This window comes from Echeneis naucrates, chromosome 12, assembly GCF_900963305.1.
Source record: "Echeneis naucrates chromosome 12, fEcheNa1.1, whole genome shotgun sequence".
Classification (NCBI taxonomy): Eukaryota; Metazoa; Chordata; class Actinopteri; order Carangiformes; family Echeneidae; genus Echeneis; species Echeneis naucrates.
In genome coordinates this window covers 12,323,321-12,346,076 of record NC_042522.1, presented here as the reverse complement: position 1 = coordinate 12,346,076, position 22,756 = coordinate 12,323,321, and the positions used below count along the sequence as shown (strand labels likewise).

Here is a 22,756-nt window from a genome sequence, read left to right as displayed (position 1 = left end):
TGGAGTGGAGAATGGGACACTTTCATGTTTATATTCTGTTTTCTTTTTCCACCCCATTACAGCTCCTCCACGGGGGAGGGGCTTGCATCGCTGTCTTAACTTTTGGGGAGTGGGGATTGGTTTATTATTGTGGGAAGTTGGTGGGCTGGGTCTTCCTTTTTCCTGTGTCCCACCTCTTTGCAGTCTAAGTGACCACTTCCTGCTTTTGTCTGTCCACAAGTACAAAAAAAAAGTACATATGTATAAATTTTTAAGGAGCTGTGCTAACATTTAAATGCGTTCTTGCGTGTATATGATTTTAAAATGTTGACATTTTGATTTTAATGACAAAATACTCTAGACAGAAAAAAATAAATTATACATAACCTGTTTCTGTGCGTCTCGTTTTTGATCTGTTAAGAAAAAAAACAATTTTCATTAAGAATTTGAGATGGAGGAAAAAAAACAAGAGTCATTAATGTATTTCAAGTAGCACAACTGCTTTGTATTTTATTGCAACAAAAATTGCACAAGGGGAACAGGAAAAAGAAAACATATTTACAAAGGAAAGCAAAGTTTTTCTACAAAATTGGTGAGGAGGCTTAGTCACAAAGTGTAGTGGTAAGGTTGGTAATTGGGAGGAATTACACCAAAAAAAAAAAAAAAAAAAAAAAGCCACCACTGACAGTACCGTGTTGAAGTCAAGGCAGCTTGCAGGTGACTTGTGTCCTCAGGCATCGCAGTCAGACAGGGCTGGGGTGACACGACTACAGCACAAATACTTTGTGTCCAAGAGATGCAGACAAGAATACAAAAACGTGAAAGTTACAGTGGAATCTCATGATTTTTTTTTTTTTGTTTTGTTTTTTAAGTCCATTATGGTCATGTTCTCACTTAAACACTTTTTGTAAGACAGCAAGTGAAAGATTAATAAACATTTTCAGTCCAGTGTTTCCCCCAGGATATATACTTTGTTACTGGGGTGGAAAGGCCTCTGAAACAGCATTTAGACCGTGTGACAAAATCTCCATCAAAGCTAATTCTCTGTGGCAAGGAGGCCTTTCAGCGGTCAAAGAAACACCGTCCGTGATCCCTCTTTAGATCAAACACCACGCTGCTGCAAGGCCAAGCTGCTACTGATGGCTTTTGTGACTGGCATGTAGAGAAAGTTCAATTAAACTAAAAAAGAAAAAAAAGGTCCAGTCTAAGAACAACATAAAACAGATCCACTGAGTTGCAGATCACCCTGGTCCCTCTCCAGCACACTGGAGACAAAGGTTTTTGGTATGGCCAACATTGAATTCCAATAAACAAATCAACACAGCTATTCTTGGACACTTGGCACAATTCAGCCAAAGCCACAGTTCTGCACTTGTAAAGTGAGAAGTTATAAGCAGCTCTGCCAAGTGTTTAAGGCACTATTTGTTACCAAAGTGTGCAGTGAGGCAAAAAAAAGGGGGAAGCTGAAGGCCTATCCTCCCTCATTTGCTTTTTCCCATTATTATTATTTTATGGCACACGGTTGCAAATACTGCAAAAAAGAAAAAAGCATTCATATAGAACAAACACATTTTCATCACTCAGCACACAACCAGTCATTGCTGACAGTACAAAGCCATGGAAATGATGGGATGCATTGGATGAAGGCATCAGGTTAAAAACGCTGCTTTTCAGAAACGCCCTAGTTATTATAAGCAAATAAGAAATGAGTGTTAGAAAGTATCCCAAAACAAAATGAGGTGACACGTTTTGTTTTCCTCATTGTCATCGGCACCGATGGGGGGTAAAAAAAAACAACAAAAAAAAAAAAAACACAACAAAACAAAACAGTGATGGAAACAAATATCACAGAGCTTTTTTTCTACTAGTGTCATTTAGAAAAGGGGGAAAACAACCAGAATACACAAGACATGATCATCTCAAAAATGATTGGTGAAAAGTCACGATCAAAAGTTGGCCCCTAGTGAGAGGTCATTAAGGCCAAAAGACACTGTTCATTCATAGTTAAGGCTTTTCAATATTGCAAATTCTGTCCGACAGACAGATTCCTTTGATTCCATCTACAATAACCACAGGCTGTTTTTCAATGGACTGTGGTGTGAACCTACACACTGCTGCTCTCCAGCAGGTGTTACCCTCAGCTTTTCACCACGAGCTCAGAATGATCCAGAGTTCGCCCACATGCTCTGAAAAAAAGGGGTAGTGTAAGGTACAGTATCAGTTCTACATTTGCTTTTTGTTTTTTTTTAAGCTTTTAGGACGCTACCTCTGAACAATGTCACTTATTTCTTTGACAGAGGACAGCAGCTTGGTAAAGTCTTGCTGTGCATTGGCCCCCCCTGTGGCAGTGGGACAAATTTGCAGCTCGCGCAGGCTATTCTCGAGCTTGTTGATGGCCTCGCGGAAGGCAAACTTGTTCCTCATCTGTTGGATGGAGTCCACGTAGCTCATGCAGTATTTGGACAGGTTCTTGCCAGCCTCCAGCACAGCGCTGTGGCTGCCTGTCTGCTCCGAGTTGCGGTAAATGGCTGCGCGCAGGAGCTCAGTGCCCTCCAGCACCATCTCGCGTGTCACCGCTGAGTTGGGGGTGCGCTCAGAGGCTTGCCGAGTAGTAGTTTTGCGGAGGGAGCGTCGAGTGTTCACTAAGGGGATGAAAGCAGTTGGCGAGCTCTGATCGCCAGGGGAAGTGAGGGAGGAGGAGAAGCCCCCTACACTCTGGCTGGACAGGGAGCTGGTCATCGAAGTGGAGGAGCTGGAGGTCTTCAGTGGTTGAGGTTTGGAGGTGGAGCTGAGGGGCAGCTTCTTGGTGCCCTCACTGATTGGTGAGCGGCCTTGATCACTGGCAGTGGTTGTGTGGTGGGGCTCTGAGATGGAGGGGAGACCCTTAGCTTTGATGTCCGGGGTGGTGGTGGAGGGAGCGGGGAGTTCTTGAGTTGGGCTGCGGGAAACCTTGCCTGTCTTGGTATTGCTGGGTGGCGGAGGTGGGGCTGGCTTGGGTTTCTGTAACTTTCCTCTTTCCCTTTCCACAGGGTGCTTGTGTCTGCGTGCCCTGCACTCATCACCAGCTGCCCCCAAAGCAGGAAACACGTTGGGCTTGAGAAGCTCAGCGTGGAGAGCACTGGTTTTGGAGTTCTCTAGCCCTGGCACACCCGGTCTCCTGACCGTCTTAGGTGTTAAAGCCTGCGGACTGGACCCAGGACTAGGATCAGTATCTTTACCTAAGAAAGAAGAGCAGACATCTGATGAGGTGTTTAGGCGTGGTGGGGGTGTCAGGGTGCCCATCCGAGGGGTGCTCTCCCCCTTCTGCTCACTGGTTCTCTTGCGTGGCAGAGCTGGCTTGCCCCCGAAGGTACCTGAGTCAAAGTGGCGCTGGCCCAAGTCTCGTGGCAGAGTGACAGACCTCCATTCGTTGCCATCTGAGCCGCTGGGCATGCTTGAGGACCAGAGAAAACGCTTTGAGTTGGACATGGATTCCTCTTCACTGGGTGGTGTGGTAGCTGCTTTGCCACCAGGGCCAGGCACAGCAGGAGCTCCCTTCTTCCTGGGAAATAATGGTCCTGGATAGGTGGGAGCTCCGTTAGCAATGCCTCCTGCTCCGTTATTGTTACTACTCAGGAACTTGGAAGAGTCAAGGCCATGTGTGTTTTCATTAATGGCCAAAGATGCACCATTGTTGAAGCTGTCACTATCACGAGGCTCTGGAGTCACGCCCCTCCTGTCAGGGTGGACGTCCATTTCTCTGAAAGAGGAGCTGCGTTTGGGCGGAGCGGGTGCATTCTTTTTCTTTATCTTAATGAGGCTGAGGAAACTGCGAGTCTTGTCTTTGGGAATCAAGCGGTCGTCCTCATTCAGGTTACTGTCCAATAGGGGGCGCTCTTTTCTTGGAAGCATGGGTGAAGACACAGCAGCCTCTGGCTCCACTGGATCTGAGAAGGTAAACAAAATAATGAAGGAATAGCCCTTAAAAAAATGAAATGAAAAATGAAACATCTATACTGCTGGGAACCAAGCTGGGAAAAACAAAACAAAAAACACCGGGAAGTATTGTTCAAGACAAGTGACAGGATATTGAAGAGGAGACTGATGTTCACTGAAAGAAACCTGAGCATGTAAATCCACCGGCCTTCACATGTTCTGAAGTTACAGCCACAGAACTCTGACATCACTTGACATTGATAATCTTTTAACTAAAGGTAATCTTACAGTTAAGAGTATAGAGTAAAGTACAACCTGAGCAAATTAAGAAATTTCTTCCTTCTTTTACTTTTTAAATCTTTACAGCACAGTTCAAGTGTAATCCCCCTGCACACATTATTCATTTAACATATTTTGACTGAATGACAGCGGGACTGGGAGTTTGTCTCACCTGGACTGTCTCCATCCCTGGCGTCCATGTTCTTACGGAGGGTTCTGGTCTTGGTGGGCAGCTCTGGAGCCTGCTGGATGGAGCCTAATGTTGCCTTCTTTCCTTTCTTGCCCAGCTCTTTTTCCACCTCTAAAAATACACAAAACTTAGCAAACATGACAATGCAACATGTGACAGAAGAACACATGACAGGAGGAAAAGATCTGTGGTTATTGGCCACAAAAACAAAAAATTGCATCAGAAAAGAATGCAGCACCGACCATCAGAGATGCTGGACTCCTGGAACATGGTCTCAAAGGCTTGGTGCGTTTCAGCAAAAGAGGGACGTTCTGAAGGGGTCCACCTCCAACCTGACAGGAAGACAAAACAAGAGTGATGTTCAAAAAAAAAAAAGAACAGAGGAAAAAACCATCCTTGCAATAGAAAAGTTATTCTGATTCTGGACAGATGTATGTTATTACTCACAGGCCCTCATAAGCTCATAGACTTTCTCAGGGCAGCCCTCTGGCCGGTCCATACGGTAGTCCTTCTCCAGCAGCTCATAGACCTGAGACAGGTCAATGCCAGGGTATGGAGACATGCCATAGGTGGCGATCTCCCACAGCAGCACACCAAATGCTGATGGGACAAAACATAAAGATGTGAAAAACTAAATGACTTGAATCTAAAGTCCTGGAAGATATATGTGCAATATTTTTATAAATAAAATTGTTTCCCCTTGTAGACTAAATGGTGGGGAAATAGCTTATTGGGAAGGAACATTAGGAATACATTTTTGGATCACCTAAAGCAAATCAAACTCACCCCAGACATCAGACTTAATAGAGAACTTGTTGTAGGCCAGACTCTCTGGAGCAGTCCATTTGATGGGGAACTTGGCTCCAGCGTGAGCTGTGTAGGTGTCCCCTGTCATTAACCTGCTCAGACCAAAGTCTGCAACCTTCACCAGGTGGTTCTCCCCAACCAGACAGTTTCGTGCAGCTAGGTCCCTGCAGGAGAAATTACAAAGAAGAGGGTGAGAGATGACAGGAGGCAAAGTGAAATCCTGACTTTCTATAAACATATAAAAGGGAAAAAAAACATGAGCAATTTTATTCTGCTAAGACCCCAAAACAAAATAAAAAAAAACAAACAAAACAAAACACAAAATTCACATTCACCATAGCTTTGAATTTCTACAGATGTTTGGTGAGGAACAGAGTCACAAGCCGAATCCTGTTAGTTTTAAAAATGAAAATGGAACTTGGCAAAGATGAAGGACATAAATCATCTTGTTGTCTCGAAAGGACCCAGTTAAACCTGCCAGAACAAATGAGCAATATTACAAAATCAACTTGTTTGTGATACAGTGAGGGTAAGAGAAGAACTATTCAGAACAGTGTCTTTTCTCTGTGAATCTGTGAAGATCAGGCTCAAAGTCAGGAAACCTTTGATGGTGAAGATTAGAGGAACAAAAGAAATTATATATAAGGACAAAAAGGAATTATGAGATCTTTACACTAACCTGTGTATGAAGTTTTTTTTCTCCAGGTACTCCATGGCAGAGGAGATCTGTGTGGCCATGTGAAGCAGTACCACAGCGTTGACCTCCTCTCTGTTGCACTCTCTCAGGTAGTCTAGTAGGTTACCGTGGGTCATGAACTCTGTGATGATGTAGAAAGGGGGCTCCCGTGTGCACACACCTGCCATGGGAAAAAAGTTGTAAAAGGGTTGTTACTTACCAAATATTTTCTGTATGTCTGTTTGTTTCTAAAAATCTGAAAATCTGGTTACAGCTTTTATACAGAAATAGTGTTTTTTTTTCTTACCTACCAACACAAAAACAACAGCAAAAAGAGAAAAAAATGCCTTTATCTTTAACCAAAAGAATTTCTTCTATGATAAAACAGAGAACTAAATATAATAAATACATTTTTTTCCTCATCATCATCATCATTTAATTCCTGAGAGAGAGATTTCAGTCTATTTATACAAACAAATGCCTTTAAAAAAAGAAGCTCACACACCTAACAGTTGTACTAGGTTGGGGTGTTTAATTTCTTTCATGACAGCAGCCTCCTTGAGAAACTCCTCCACCTCCATTGTATCCTCCTGTACACAGTTGATGGCAAAATAGTGAGCAAACCCACAGACTGGTTGCAGTTGCATCCACATCGCAGCAGATGGTGGCATAATTCAGCTGCATTCAAGATTTATAGCTGGCAGTGTTAATTTGTGACAACAGGCTTTCTTCATACACTCAGATCCTCTACTTTTAAGAGCAGTCAGCACGTAGAGGTAAATCTTATTTTCTTCTTGTTTCCGTACCTTTAGTGTCTTCACTGCCACAGTGAGGTTGTACTTCTTCCAAACGCCTTCATACACCTCCCCATATTGGCCCCCTCCCAGCTTGTGCTTCATGGTAATGTCAGTGCGCTCCATCTCCCACTTGTCGTAGTTAGGAGAAACTCCGTAGATGGTGGGCTTGTTGCGCTTTGGCGCCGGGTAGTGCAGTGTGGTGATGAGGCCGTCGGCCACTGTGGAGTGGTGGTGCACCAGCTCTGCCAGTGTGTTGAAGCGGCTTTCTGACGAGACATACAGCTGGAGGAGAAAGACATTTGTCAACATGTCTGCATCAACAGAACTGAGATAAGATTATATTAAGCCCAATCAACTAATGTGTGCTAATTTTCCAAAATTTACAGTAACCTGTAGTATGTATAAGCTCATTGAAGGAGTCACTGCTACACCATTAAACAAGATACAGTATTTAAGTCATACAAAGTGATCTAAAAAAACCCACAAGGCATTCATCAAGAAGCTGGTGGAAGGGAGGATACTGGTCAGGGCTCAGTGGACAATCTTTTTCATTGTCCAAGTGTTACATAACCCAAAAAAATCATTTGCTCTACAATCTGTACTTTGCATTGCTTTACGCAAGCTGAAGGTATGTGGAGGGAAAAGAACAACCTTGACTGTAGTGAAAAGAGCTTTGAGATCCAAAGAGGATTTAATGGTCAGTTTTTTTTTTCTTCTTTCAAACAAACTAAAGTTATTAAGAACAGTGTTGACGAGTGAGTCGGCGTGAGACAAAGCTGCAGCTCGAGGGAGTGCTGACGTAATGTCACATTATCCAGGAAGCCTACCATACTAGACTCTTAAGTTGCAGTTCCACTGAAGGAATGGGAAACAGTATGAGAGGGGGACCATGGGGAACCAGTTTGCATGTGATGTCGCTCTCTGGATGTGCATTCATCAGTTTGTGTGCCTGCATACTGTACTTGGCTGCAAATGTGTGTGCTAATGCATGTTGTAGCATGGTCGTCAGTGTCTGGCTGGCCTCGTGTCTGCTGGCCATTATGAGCAGTTCAATGGTGGTTAGAGGCATTCCTGTCATAGCTAAATTTCCTGGAGCTAGCTCACCCTGCTGCATCACAGAGAAGGGTGACCCAGCAAAATGGCAGCAGCTTTATGAATGAGATTTTCAATTTGGGGGAGTCCTGCACCAAAAACATCAGCTATAGTGAAATATGACCTGTACTGCACTACTTCTCTCTCTCTGGATGACAAATTTAAGTGTAATGAAAACATCTGCCCTAGTCAGCTTTATGACAGAAGACAACATTGCACTGTTCTGTTTCTGCAGGTATATGCCAGTTTGGCTCTTACATACATTTTGTTTTTTACTCTTCTTAAGGTTTTGCATCAACTGCAATTACTCCTCTAAATTACTGTGCCTAGTAAAACTTAACTGTAAATCAACTGGAGCAGCTACAGAACAATGTGGAGGATTTCACTTCCTGACTTTATGAAACAAACAAACCATAAACTAAGCCAATAAATGTCATAAAATGCAGGGAAGATAGTGGGCCTTCTGTCCTTGCAAAATTTTCTGTCATGCATGAACATGAAAACTGTATAAAACTGCTGGGAAAGTCTTGAATTTAAATTAGTGCATACTTAGACAAAAGGTTACCAGTACTTTTTCAGATGTCTTCATCATTTTATGGGTAAAAATTGTCTGTGTTTCCACTGGAGCTTACCTTGCCATCAGACGCAGTGTTAATCCTGTAATGGTAGACTCTCCCCTCATACCGCAGAGAAATGGACCTCTGGCCAGGGCTGCTCTCACTCTCACGGACCAGAAAGCTTCCGTTGATGCCCGAACTGAGCAGGTACTCTGCAGCATTTCGCGATACCGGTCCGTGGTACCAGCTGTGTTTCTCCAAGCTGTTGACTGGCGTGATGTAGTTGGATGGCACCCAACCCTGGCCATTCTTGGTCTGCGCCTCACACCACTCACCATTGTGGTTGTAGCCCAGCACACGCAGCTTCTCTCCTAGTTAACAGATGAGATCAAAATAAATAATTGCAGCTAAAGATGCTGGTTGGCCGTATAGGCATACTTCTATACTATTTTTAATAGCTTTGACACATTCTTGGGATTTTCAATATAATATTTCCACTGCTGGGTCTGTAATAAAGCTTTCATATTTTTTACGTTCCAGCTTGTTTTGAGTCAAACATGCAGGAATCCCCTGTATCTCATGTCAGCTTTCCTTAAGGACAGGAACTCTGGGGCTTTTCTTTTCCACTGGTCATTTGGTGACCTCAGCTCAGGAAATTTTCTTTCCTTTAGTCTAGAATGGATAAAAAAAAAAAAAAAAAAAGCAGCTGAAAATGCTAAATGATGAATCTAAAATTCAAAGTGGCAACCTTTTTTGGGACAAACTTTGAAGCAAAAATCAAATAGTCAAGTTTTTTGTTTTGGCTTATTTTGGACAATATTGATATTGACCAAAACTTATAATACACCTTTAGTGTGGAGAGGCCATCATAAACTGAAACCTAATTTCGCACAGGTCGTTTTCTTGTTTATTCCGGTGCATATGTTCTCTCCTTCCTTCCTCTGTTTGTCTGCGTGATCCATCTGTGGTATTGTTTTACAGTCAGGGGGCCCACGGGTGAGACCATTGCCAGGAAGTGAGAGCCAGACGTGGATGAAGGCAGAGAGGGAAAGACACAGGATGGGAAACAAACAAGCATATTCATAACCTTATCAGGTTCTCTGCAGGGACACCCACCGTTAGTGATAGCTGTACAAGTTTTTTCTCCATTTGGAATTACTATCATACTGATTCTCTATACAATAAAAACCTGTGGCGTAATTGTCTGGAAAATCGTCTGGTTGGTTTGAAATCTGGCCAGAGACCTATGCTTCAGGTCATTCCCCTCTCTTTCTCCCTTTTTTCTAAAGGCATATCTGTAATTGATTGACTAAAATTAAAAAAAGGTATAAAAAAAATAAATCTTAAAAATTTTTCTACGTTCCTACCTTTGGTAATGCTGAGTGTGTTGTCACCACTGGCCACAAAGTCATACAGTGCAACAAACAGGTTGGGGTCATTCTCGCTGGGTCCAGCCAACAGGTTCTCTTTTGAGTTCCAACGGGCCGCTTCTGTCAGACCCTGACCCTCAAAGTCTGGTCTTTGGAGAGCTTCTGGAAAAAAGGAAAAGGGAATCACAAAAATCAGAAAAACCAGAGCACGTGTAGGTGACTAGAATATGAGGGAAAACATCAAATAATGCAATTCTGAAGGGAAACTGAAGGAGATGTGTGGGTGTATTTGGTATGCAGTGACATTGTGGAGTACTTTTCCCCAAACAGCTTCACAGAAGCTGACTGATTCAGCATTATTGTCAACTCAGTGTCATTTACTTTCTTCTGCAGGTCTTCAGCTGTGATCCCACCATGGGATTAGAGTAATAAACCTGATCATGTGACCTGCCATGCTCCTGCTGTCTCTACAACTTTTCGTGTCCTGGATTATCCCTGGTTAGTTTTCCTTTCTTAAATACACTGACATCTATGGCACATCAGACCATGGAAATGCATTTTGGTGCAAATCTTCTGTCCAAGTTTAAAATGGATGTGTTTGCACTCAAACATATTGAGTTTTAAGTGCTTTAACGCGTAGTTAATTACAGACAGCAGTAGAAAGAACTAAATTATAAAATGGTAGAGGAGGAAAGAATGAGTGGAAGGAGTAAAGGCCGTGTTAAAAACTAGTGAGATGTGAGGAGAGCATTTAAGAGTTTAGTTAAGTATATATATATGAGTTTCACTGTGCTTGAGTGTGTCACCTGTTATCATACATGCAGGAGGCAGCTTACATTTCAGCCCCCAGGCATCATATATTTAATTTATGTGGCAACCTAGTCAAAGGTAATAAGAAACACCACTAGAGTCTAAAAAACAGTGACACCCCCCCCCCCCCCAATTCTGGACAATTACATTTAATACAGGAAAATTTAGAGGCTGCTTACTAACATTTGGCAAACCCGAGCATTATTGGCCAGACATAGCAACAAATATCTAAACATATCCCAATAATGCATTAAACCATTGGATTCCTTGGGTTTAAATTTTGTTGCAATTATATTTCACGTATGCATGAGTCATTTTAGGAAATGCAGCCAAATGCTCTTTTTAAAATTTGCTTCAACACCAAAAACAGTCAGACAGACGAGTAACAGAAGATACATCCTATGGATTTTCTGACACTGTACTGACAGAAAATATTAACTTGTAAATATATTTTCTCATGTAGTATAAAAGATTATATTTTCAAATACATTTTATCTTACCACAGAATATAAACTGGGCCAAAAAGATAATTCCCAATTATTCAACCACAAGCTGATGTTTGAGGGCAAATTTTAGAAGACAAATTCTAATTTATACAACAGGAACATGCCCCTACACAAATTTGTTTCTATAGATTTCTATCCACAGATAACACACAGATAACTGGCTGTGATCTAAATCAAGCTTAACTGTCTCATAGATATATTGAAACATTTTAAGCTTGTTAATATGTCTGAAACATAGCTGTCAATAACAGCTTTGATCAGCTACTTTATATCATACCACTGGTACCAAAGGCAGGAAAAACACTACAAATTTCTCCCAAAATACAATGCAAAAGCAATTCATTATATCATCTCTGTACTGAAAACCATCTCTTGTGTTTTCTTCTTCCTCTTAAACTCATAAAACCTATTGGATTCACCTGATATCTCTAAAATACGTTCCTATCAAAGCTGATTTACACATTTGTTCATCGTCAGAAGACAAAAAAAAAAAACAGTTAGATTATCTTGAGAGACATATTTTGTTCAGAAGTAAATACAGCCAGGATTTTCAAAACCTTGATTGAACCTTGAGGAAAAGTACAATCTGTACTAAGGGATAGAAACAGAGCTGGACTGGCAGTAAACAGAGCAGGGGACTGATTGAACATGTACAGAAGCCACAAGCAACCTCTGATGATGACGTTTGACTGCTGTCCAACACAGAGCTACAAGCTCCTGCCAGTGTCCCCAGAATAACCCCAACTTTCAGGGAGCCTTGTCAAAATTGTAATTTATTAAAATGAGCATAATCCTGGGAAACACAGTGTCATAGTTGTTAGCGTTGTTGCCACAATAGGAAGGTTGCAGGTTCAGTTCCTGGGACCTTTCTAGTTTTCATGTTCTCCTCATTTCTGCGTGGGTTTCCTCCCACCGTCCAAAGACATGCATGTCTAGGTTAAGTGGTGACTTTTAATTGCCCGTAGGTCTTATTGTGGAGTGCGAGTGTGTTGGCCCTGTGACGGACTGGTGACCTGTCCAGGGTGTACCCTGCCCTTGCCCTATATGAGCTGTGATTGGCTCCAGCATCCCGTGTGACCCAGAAACGGTAAAGTGGTAGAAAAATGGATGAATGAATGAATAAATGAATTAGCATAATCCCAAAGAAGTGAACAGAACATATGTGGCCCACAACCACAGTCAGATGACACTGTTGACAAATTGCAGGCATCATCACTTTCGCACTGCAACTTCTGCCAGGCCAGGCTTCCCAGCCTTAGCACAGTGAGACAATAGGAGACAAATGTGAATCTTTTAGGTCCCACATTTGCCACTTTGCCTGTGAGAAAACACCAGGCTCCGTTTTGTTTGTAGCATACTGCCCAGCTCAGACTGAGACTAAAGAAAGACTTGTTGCATATTTTGAGCAATAATCAGGCCTTTTCAACACAGCAGGCAAAAATACTGTTGTCATACAGAAATAAACAGAGACTGCGGTCCCAAACGTACACTAGCCAGTTTCATTCAGATTTAGATTTTTGCCTGAGGATGTAGTCATGCAGCAAGGCCATTACTCTATCTGTTTAACATCTGAAAGCCTGCCAATTAATATTCAGTTTAATGGCATCTTAAGTTGTCTGACAAAGTTCTGCATCATCTCGTTGTGCTAACTGAGTCAGTATCACCAGACAAAAACATGGTATTTGTCTTGTTTGTGTCCTGTTTTGAAATTGAGATCATGCAGACATCCAATGGTAAAATTCATAGTTGAATGCAGATACTTGTGAAAAACTCACAGCACCTTCTTGTGATCCTTGTATGATGTAGAATAAAAAGATATGCAGTATGAGCAGCAATTTTTTCGTTACTATGAAGATTCAAATTTCCCAAAAATGAATAATGAAAATGTGTCTAGAATTGTAAACAAAGTTAGATTTGGCTGACATTGTACAGAGGCTTAGGATAAGCTCACACTGGGTTGTAAAATAGCAGCCAAAGATTTCCACTTCAGTTTATCCATTAGTTACATAAGCAAGAGTAGTATGTTCCCAATGAATATTTTAGATAGACAATAACACAAATAACATCATGATTCAAGTCAAAAACACAGCTGTGTTTTGTCAGATTTGGGCTGAGACTGAGAAAAGAGATTAAGCAAGATGTAGAGAATCAAATCAGTGATACTGCAGACCCAGACCTGAGAGCAAGCTAGATACTCGACCATATGTCCAGAGTTTAAGTGAGTGGAGAGAGCATTTGAACGGCCCATGCCACAAATGTCCACTTTACAGGCCACAAATACCACAGCTCTTTGTGAGAGGGTGACAGCACACTGACACATGGGCCAAAAAACACACACTCAGAGAGAGGGGAGGATGGGGGGGGGGGTCATGTGAGAAAGGAAATTCAGGAGGTATGTTGAGAAATAATCAGTGTGACCCTTTATCGAACTGCAGTTCTCCAGAGATGTACAGAGGGAGAAATTACACCTTGTCCTGGCAGTAGTGAGGCGACACTCAAAGTGATTAAATATGTGAGAATCCACAAAATTCATAGGAATGGCTACAATAAAAGTCACACAGTGATGCAACACAGAAAATTCTTCCAAACCAGCGTATTGAAAAAACAAACATTATGTCTGGTTTTACTGGGTGATGGTGCTCATACCAAGAGAGCCTGGCAGGTTTTGATTCCTCTCATCTTAAATGACCTCATTTCCACCTCATGGACAAATTCACTTGTGTGAAAATCCCATACTGCACAGACCATACTTCTCTTCTGTGTATGTTGCAGTAAAGTTAAATTGTATGTGGTGTTATCTTTAGCATGTTTTTAAATATTTGATGCAAATTAGGATTGCTGTGTTTTTGATGCAAGACAAATGTCAGTGCGAAAAGACAATAATGATTTGTCTTATCTTAGTCAAAAGGTCAAATGCAACCACAAGAGAAAATGGCAGCAAACCAAGATGCTATTAAACAACTTCACACAATATAATCCCAAATCATACATTGCTCAGGGTTGAGAGAACAAAACCTTTACCTACATATTTATCCTGCATCACCTGCTGCCATCTGAGTGGGAGGTGGTTGAGAACAAGGTAAACAGATCAGATCAGATCAGATGATATGGTTCTAAAATGTTGTTGGGAGGATGTTACACAGAACAGGAAGCAGCCATGGAGGGGCAGGTGAAAACAAGCAAGCTTGACAATGTGTAAAAGAATCAGGTGCTTTCAAATAGTATTTCCCTACTACTATGAATACACGTTTATTCAAATACCTTAGCTTTTGTAACCACTTACATATAAGGCATCCAGGTCTAGGAAATTATTTCAGGACAGAAGGTTACATATGAAGTGGGACATTATTTCAGCATTCATCAAGATTGTCGATGCCTTTTAACACATAGTCTTAAAATTAGATACTCTTCATAATCATCTTCCACTACAATGGAAAGAATACCATAACAATCACCTCTATTAAATCATTTGGTTGCACAATCTTTGGAAAACATAAGACTTCACTTCACTGTGTTGATTGAGTACAACTTGCACAGGGTTTCTTAGAATTCCCCTTGTGTTTCTTACACCATGGGCAAATCAATTATCCTATCTGAGGCATGGACAGTCTAATTAGAAGTCATAGAAAACAAGTTGTCATAGTACAAAGAAACATTAACGAGTGTATATAGATTACACATCCAAATTCAATATAGGAAAAATACACATAAACAAAATACTAGATCATGGAAGAGAAATGAAAAGGAGAGTGCAGCCTGAGATTAGATCCCTCATAAACAAGAGTTAAGTGGGACACAGCCAGGAGTCAGATTTCCTAGTATTCTCTTCTCCGTCTCTTTTTCCACTTCTTTCCTCTGCAGCTAGCCAGTGTGTCTGGCTTCCCTTGCCCTCCCCCGTGCTTACTCTCTACTTTCTCCTCCCCATTCTTTAGTTTCCACAGTCCAGAAATCATTGTCCAGACTGTACTTGATATTTCATCTCTTATTCTTCTTCTTTTGTCTCTTAACACTTTGATTTTTTTTCCCCCCTCTCTGTTGTTTAGATTCCCTCTAACTAAACGTAATAAAATAATAAAAACAAAAATAAATAAATCACACGAGCTTAGTGAAAATGAAAGAGAATGAAGCACACTTACCTTCAAGGTAACAGCTGGAGGAGGACGAGAGGCCTTTTTTAGATTTACACCCCACCAATTTCAGGCATATCTCCAACATTTTCATTTGTTTTCTTTCCCTTCCCGCTTGAAAATGTTGTTTGTTCTAATGAGATGTCCCTCCAACGTTTCCCCTCTACATGTGTCCAACGGAAGAAAAACTCAAACGAGGGGGAAAAAAACGAGAAGAGGAGAAACAGCACAAAACCAAAAGAGGTGAAGAAAAATACTAGTTGTCTTTTCCACGGTCGTTTCACTTGCTCTAAAACCTCTTCTACTCCTCGCTCCTTTCTGAAACAAAAAGCAGAGTCCGCTGTCCGGTCTACCAACTCTCTCTTCTGAGCGTCTCCATGTTTTTTTCCCCCTCTTTGGCTTTGGGTTAGTTCCACCTCTGTAAGACACAACAACTATCCAAAAGCGTAGGTTTGGTCCAAAAGCTTGCTGGACTTATAGATGTGTCAGTTGAGTGGGCAGCAGAGCAGTCTGAACGGTGCCATTCCTCTCTCCTGTCCCCTGTGTGAGTGTGTATCTGAGGCACAGGGACTACTCGTGCTACAGCTGCCAACAAAGGGCCTCTTTCAGGCTCAGCCTGCTGCACTCAATGACATCAGCTGAGCCGTCCCACCTCCAGCAGCAAACACACAATGAGAGGGAGACCGCTACCACACACACACACAAGCATTTGCCAGTGAGGATACACACAACAGCACAACCCAACCATCATGTCAATGTACAGGATAAAATTTCCAGGTCTCTTTTAAGACTTTGAAGTTAAGATTTAGTATGGACTTGAATCAGTTCTTCTCATCTGCTGCTGAAGTCATGAGATGATTACAAGAAGCTCCTCCTCCTAACTTTTTTAACCCCCCCTTCCCCCCTCTAACTGTCTCTCTGCGGCTCTCTCTTCTCCTCAGCCATGCTTTTTCCCTCTCTCCAATCTGAAATGTTTACAGGTTAAAGAATCATTTCTGGAAACAGACCTTGGATGTTAAAGACATAGCTGAAACTCTCAATCATTGGCAACTAACAAGGAGCAAAGTATAACCTTTGCCAGTCCCCCTCTTTGCACAAGGCTCATTTGCCACAGGCTTTTTCCAATGTGAATGAAGTAAGCATTATATTTTAATTCAACAAAATGAGAGTATTTATTTTTTGAGAGAAACATATGCGACCGTGTGATTATGCAGTAGCAGTGGGTTTTCATATTTGGAGGGAATCTATAAACTGGAAATCACTTGTGAGACACTTTTTAACTTTTCTTCTGTCTGTTATAAACTGACTCCAGGTTTTGGGATATACAACTTTTCTGATGTTTGGTCATAGCTCTGAACTAAATTCACTGAAAAGAAAATCCATTTAAAGGTTTGAAATTGAGATAAGCGAGCAGGATGGGTGTCACTTTAAAGTTATAATTGACTACAGGAACTTAATGAAACTCAGATATATCCACAAAAAGATAAAGGACCTCTTAGAGCCACACACAGACAAAAATTACTAGTAATTGTTGTTAATTAAATTATAGTAGGTAATCGTTCTTTTTCGGTCGAATACATTAGGCAACCATTTTAATAATTTATGAGGTGTACTGCATTTTATTGCAGGATGCTATTGTGTGTTTCTGTTATTTTGTCCATCCCTGTTATATGGGCTAAAAGGGCTAAAAGCTTCTAACAGCATGCAAGACTGAAACCAGGAAGGACAGAGAGCAGCTGTAATCTGCCGACTCTGTCTGGCAAATATTTTTCTATTTAAATGACAAACATCCTTGTCTGTCTGTCCATGTTTGACTTCAGAGATAAGAAGTCCAGTCAAGTAGGTAATTACACTCCGGTGGGAGGCTAGTTTTGATGACACCATGCAAATAGCATGAGTGCTAGTCCAGTTTACTGGCTGACCATTGGAGTTTCCAATCAGGGAGCAAAAGCACCCAACTTTAGAACCCAGGGAGGTTCTACAACAAAAAATGAAACCAGTGTCAAGTTTATTTTTCCCTGTGGCTCAGATAAATAACTTCAACGTGCAAAGTGTTTAGAATGCAATATGAAAGTGAAATCAAATATTGCCCCTATTTCTTTTATACCAGTGAGGGCAAAGACAGTATGAAAAGACCTCATTCTTTAACAATATAATTAACCATACAGTTGAATCAACACCTCTCATTCACAGATCGTGCGGATAAGGTTTAATCAACTGTTGTTGGTTTGGCAGACCTACTAATAAACTGAGCATACTGACTTTTAGAGTCATTTGAAATCAAGAAAAGGACAAGACAAAAGGGGACTCAAGCCCATCAAATCTAGTTGCTGCTTAAGAACATTCACTGGACTAAACTCCACAGAGACTTTTAAACAACTTCACCTGGTAAAGAAAATGTCAAGCTTTGATGGGTGATCCAAATTCTTGGGAAATAAGTAGAAATGCAGGGGAAATAAGAAAGCAGAAAAGAGAATGAATAATACTAATATTAAGTCATCTGAGCAGTGGGCTGCTCTTACAAACCAGTTTCATTAAGAGCTCTTAAGATTGTTCAGGATCAAAATATAAGAATGTATAGAGAGTTTTAAACATGCATGATTAAAAAAAAAAAAGATAGATATAAACCTGTGAATTCATGGACTGGTTGATGAAAGAAAGAACTCTTATGTAGAAACTGTCACTCAGCCATAGCTCTTGTTTAGATTAGCTGTTCTAATGATTATGATAGCCTGTATTATTTGCATAGCTACAACAGTGATACTTGGGAAAATACTTTGAATGCGAGAAGGCATTCAGTTTTCAAAAGGTGGAACTACACAGAAATTCTTCTTTACACAATACCTGGCAAGCTCATTTCTTGGTTGACTGCCTACCTTTAACACCTCATAGGTGTACCAAATTGCAACAAATAAAATTTAGCGCATGTTTGGAGGTCAATTTTAAAAGTACTTAGCCTGGCCAGACTGGGTCAAATCAGGCCAATGGAGATGACCTGACATGCAGGAAGAGGTGACTGAATAAGTCAGAGGAAAATAAATATCAATATCAAGGATTGTACAGGGAGTGGCCTAATGCTACTTATTTATATCTATATTAGTCGTGTGTATATATGAGTCGTTTGTATATTTGGTGCATGCAGTGGTGCTTTTGTTAGCATCTATGGGCATTCTTCATCATGGCTCAGTCTCAGTGGCTTTGTAAGTAATGACCTCAGTACCCTGACATCCAGTCACATGGCACCAGGCCCTACATCATCGCTGCAGTGCTGGTATGGCAAACATTTGTGCTCCTCTCACGCGCCACCCCAAGCACCAATTAAGAAGAAACGCAGGCTTGCTCGAACTCCGAGAAAGACCCATTAACTTACCGCAGTCGCAAAGTGTTGAAGAGATGAGAGGATGAGGGGAAGAGGAGACTGGCTATAAAAACTGAGGAGGGAAGAGGAAAAAAGGTTGCAGATGGAGAAACATGAAGCACATTGTTTGGAAGTGAGCTCATAGGAGAATCACTCGCTTGCGTTTTATAATCCGGACCTAGTATGTTAAGAGTTAGCTGACGTACATCCACCCACGGGATGATTTTTGGCCCTTTTGCTCTCATGTACCCCCTTCCTGCTTTCTTGATTACGTTCTCCAACCCTTCAAGCAGAGGGTAACAACACTGTCATGACTCAAACTATACTAATGTTGCCGATAATGTTAAGACAAATTTATGCATCATATTTCCGATCCCAACTATCACTTAAAAACCACCCTATTACCTTCTTTTTTAACCAGTGAGCACAGAGCAAGAATGCATCTCAGTAATTCATACTATTATGTGATTAACTGCTACTGACATCTGCTATTAACATTTTGACTTGTGGCAAGGCATTGAAAGCATAAAAAACTATTATCGTGTATGACAAATTAATATATGGTCATGTTAATGCTGGAATAACAAATGACGAAAATGCTAAAAGGATGTTGTCTTTGAGTGTGTCTGAGCACTACTTGATCTTTTACTTCCTCCATGCACACGGGCATGCTAACAAATATAATCACACTGTCTAACAATTTAAGAAATGTGAGCTGGCCAACATTTGGCATAAGTTCTGTTCATCTAAGTAGTGAAAAGAAAAACCATTACACTTTTACACTGAGAAAGCTTTTAAATTACAGAGGAAGAAAATTTGTGGAGATGGGGAGATAGATAAAAAGCTGCATTAGGTTCCTATTAGAGATTCTGCACTACACAGTTTAGTGTGCCTCACTCAGCAGTTGATACAGCAATGTGTATTTAAATTTCAGACATTTAAGACTCAGGTACCATGTATTTGGTGCATGGATATATGTGTATCTGGTTGTTTATTCAGGGCCCTCTGGAGAATGCAGCCAGAATGTCTGGGGCATGCAGACCAGCAGATGAAGTTTAGGGTTTAGGGTTCCACATAATTCTCCACTCAGTGTTGTCCACAGGGAGAAAAGACACAGACACTTAAGAACAAAACAGTGGCTGACCCGGTTCAAGGTTAAAAGCTTTGGCATCAGCCTTCAGTGGTAATAAGCTCCCAATGTGGGCAACAGTGAAACTGAACATGCATAATTAAAAAAAATAAAAAAAAAAAAAAAAAAATATATATATTTTCTAATCCAGCTGATGTGCAGAAATAAATGGCAAATACATAAAGAGCAAAAGGCAAACAATTTTCATGATCTTGATTCTCCTTGCAATTTTTCAAAAACAGTTTTCCCAATGTGCTTTACATGGAAATAGTGAAACTGACCCGTAGGTCATTAAGCACATTTTGTGATAAAAATCCATTTTATGGGCATGCTCTTGTGTATCTGCTCACACACAATCTCTCTCTAGCCAAATCCCTCTCATTTGAGGCGACCTATTAACAGTCTACAGTGTCAGCTCAGTTTTACAACAATCTTTAATACAGACGGGTCGGGCAGGCCTTCTAGCACGCAGAGCTGAGACAGAGCGGCGTTAAACACAGCCGACTTATTGGAACAGGACTGAAAGAACCATTCTACCACGATGAAAGACACAAAATAGGGCAACACAAACCAGGTGACTAAGCAGAACCTTTTCTAATTTCTCCACATGATAGACTGCTGAAGGCTCAGACAAACCTGGTGCGTAATAATCTGCAAACCTTCAGAAAACGTAGATGTATTGATGTTAACCAAACTTCATAATTTGGGAAAACAGACAGGAGGCTCCGATGCACATGACTATTAATCACTCAGGGATACAATGCTGTATTAATCATCTGCTTGAAAAGCTCTGAGAAAACAAAGAGGAGAAAAAGAGATAGGCCAGACTAATGTGCTGTATGCTTGAATACCAACTAAATGGAGGGTGGGTGGGTACTAATGCAGTAATTTCAGAATTTTAACTACTCAATTTGACCCAGAGTGCTGGCATAATAGCACATCTTTTTATATTCCATTGTTTTATGAGAGTGTGGACTGGGAGAGCCAAACTCTTTCAGGAGGGAAAGAAGCAAAGAAAGTATGTGTATATGTGAGTGGGAGGTTTGCATTTCTACAATTGAGAGGGAACTAGCGCTAAAATCTCTACTAATATTTTGTCATAATTTACTGATTAACCATAAAAAAAAATAGCAGATTAACAAAGTTAATAGGGCAGAGAGAGCCATGTAAATGTAATGTCTGCTTTTACAGATATCAGTGTCTCTGATGCTATCTAGATGCCTAGAGAAAGACCCCATTTGTCCATATGCCCACTGGGGTAAAAACAGAAACAGATTCACACAGAGGACTCTGGCTATAAGGCTCTCGAAGTGCAGCAGTGGAGCTGCTTGGGCTCCTCTTTGTGTCTAAGTGAATCCAGATGCAGCAAGCAGAGCAGGCACCCTTGTATAGCGCCATGAAGAGGAGCTTAACACAACACAAAGGGACAGGAGAGCATACCAGTACAGCATGGTCTGGACTGGTAAAGGGGGGGGGACACAGACAATAATGTAATGGACCGACAATGCCTAGGTGGACAGGATTTCATTTATTTTTGCTCAATATAAATGGAGAAAAAAATAAATGAGGAACTGCGATAAGTGAAGTAAGGTCAACTAAATGCCCCATGGACTTTTATCCTATAATCTACAAGGGGACAAAGGCTTTCTGAACAAAGAGGCCAAAAAAATGCTGCTACGTTTCCAGAAATGCAGAGATTACATCGTAGGTAGCAGGTTGTCTGCAGCAAAAGCAACAGCTGTGTCTGAAGTGCGGGCTGTCTGCTCAGGTATGGAGTAGGGTACCAGGGGGTGTTTTTTGCCTGCACATGTGTGAGTTGTGTGTGTCTATGAGTATGGACCTGGGTGGCAAAAAGCTCCCACACTACATTCCTAAGACAACTTGGAGGTTTTCGGCATGCATGTTAACATTGTATGTACTGTATGTTTATGTGCGTGTACACAACTAAGTCCCCTCACAGTGTGGGACTTACATGAATAATTATCTTAATCTCAATTAAGTAGAACATAAAAAATGCCTGCCCAGTGACTGGAAAGAATGAGGATACACACATAGATAACATTAAAACAAGGCAATGAACTTGTAATGTATAAGTACAGAAAATCAAAATTATGGATGATAAATAAGCTTTAAAACTGGGTGATTCTGGGCCTAGATTTCATAGCATATACAGTTGCAGATGCTTAAATGAATTCAAGTAACAAAAACCACGATGACAAGTCAATAACTCAACAAGACTGTTTGTCCTTAACCAACTGCTACACTTTCAATTGTTCTGTGCAACACACTGTGTATATGTATATGGAAAAAGCTTTGGTTTGTGGCTTAGTCCCATTGTTTAGAGTCAAGATTTTTTTCTTTTAAATTGACTTAATCCTATGTAGCTATTAATTTCCCAGTTTCAGGTGTGGATTGAGGGAAGGTTTGTTGTTTTTTTTTTTGTTTTTTTGTAAATTGCGAGCCAGCTTGAGAGCAAAGATATATCCATAGTCACCTTCCACATGCTAATCTACCTTTGCTACATCTGGTGTTTGCCTGTTCATCATTTTAAACTGTACTGTTTTGAGTGCCCTATTACTGTCAGCTCATTCATTTAGCCAGTTGATCAATTTTGCCATTTTTCGCCATGGCTATAGAATTATTCTTAGCAATGTAAAATCTGTTTAATAACTACTAAGAGTAGGGCAGAGAAACAAAGAGACAATAACAAAAAATGAGAAAGACACAAAGAACGAAGAGAGAGAAAAGAAAAGAAACAAAGGAGGTAAGGGGGGGGTTGCACCAGTTATTTGAGAGAGGAATGCACAAGAGGTCACATTCTTCACTCCACTGCTGTGGCTTGCCCTATGTTCAACTCTCTTTTTTCATCAGTGCAAAATAGACAATATTACTCAATACACCTCTGGTGAAACAGATCACATGCACACATAAGTGATTCACCAAGAAATATGAAGAGTCGTCCATTATCTGACAGTAATCTCTTCATACTAATCAGATTACATAACACTTTAACAGGCCTTTTGCATGCACAGCATTGTGACATGCAACTGTATTAATTAACATTAGTTGAAACACATGTAGCAGCTTCAGTATTGGTACATGCTAACTTACTGTCATGGCTAAGTGGGTCAGTCTTATGCTACAACACCACAACAAAATGTAAC

General features: G+C 40.9%; 1 protein-coding gene across 3 annotated transcripts in view; it reads right to left on the bottom strand.

Moving 5' to 3' along the window:
• Positions 1 to 462: 462 nt before the first annotated feature.
• The window catches only part of abl1 (c-abl oncogene 1, non-receptor tyrosine kinase), a 29,811-nt gene continuing 7,517 nt past the window's right edge, over positions 463 to 22,756 (bottom strand). Inside the window, exons 1-11 of one of the 3 annotated variants that reach the window (XM_029515270.1) lie at positions 15,115 to 15,658; positions 9,660 to 9,824; positions 8,368 to 8,663; positions 6,653 to 6,925; positions 6,352 to 6,436; positions 5,850 to 6,027; positions 5,150 to 5,334; positions 4,811 to 4,963; positions 4,606 to 4,695; positions 4,346 to 4,474; positions 463 to 3,905 (exon numbers count right to left, since the gene is read on the bottom strand). In XM_029515270.1, the coding sequence (XP_029371130.1) occupies positions 2,242 to 3,905; positions 4,346 to 4,474; positions 4,606 to 4,695; positions 4,811 to 4,963; positions 5,150 to 5,334; positions 5,850 to 6,027; positions 6,352 to 6,436; positions 6,653 to 6,925; positions 8,368 to 8,663; positions 9,660 to 9,824; positions 15,115 to 15,199 (3,303 nt within the window). In that variant the 5' untranslated portion in view covers positions 15,200 to 15,658 and the 3' untranslated portion in view covers positions 463 to 2,241. Of the gene's footprint in view, positions 3,906 to 4,303; positions 4,475 to 4,605; positions 4,696 to 4,810; positions 4,964 to 5,149; positions 5,335 to 5,849; positions 6,028 to 6,351; positions 6,437 to 6,652; positions 6,926 to 8,367; positions 8,664 to 9,659; positions 9,825 to 15,114; positions 15,659 to 22,756 lie in introns of those variants that run through there. The other 2 variants (XM_029515271.1, XM_029515269.1) reach the window with 2 other exon arrangements.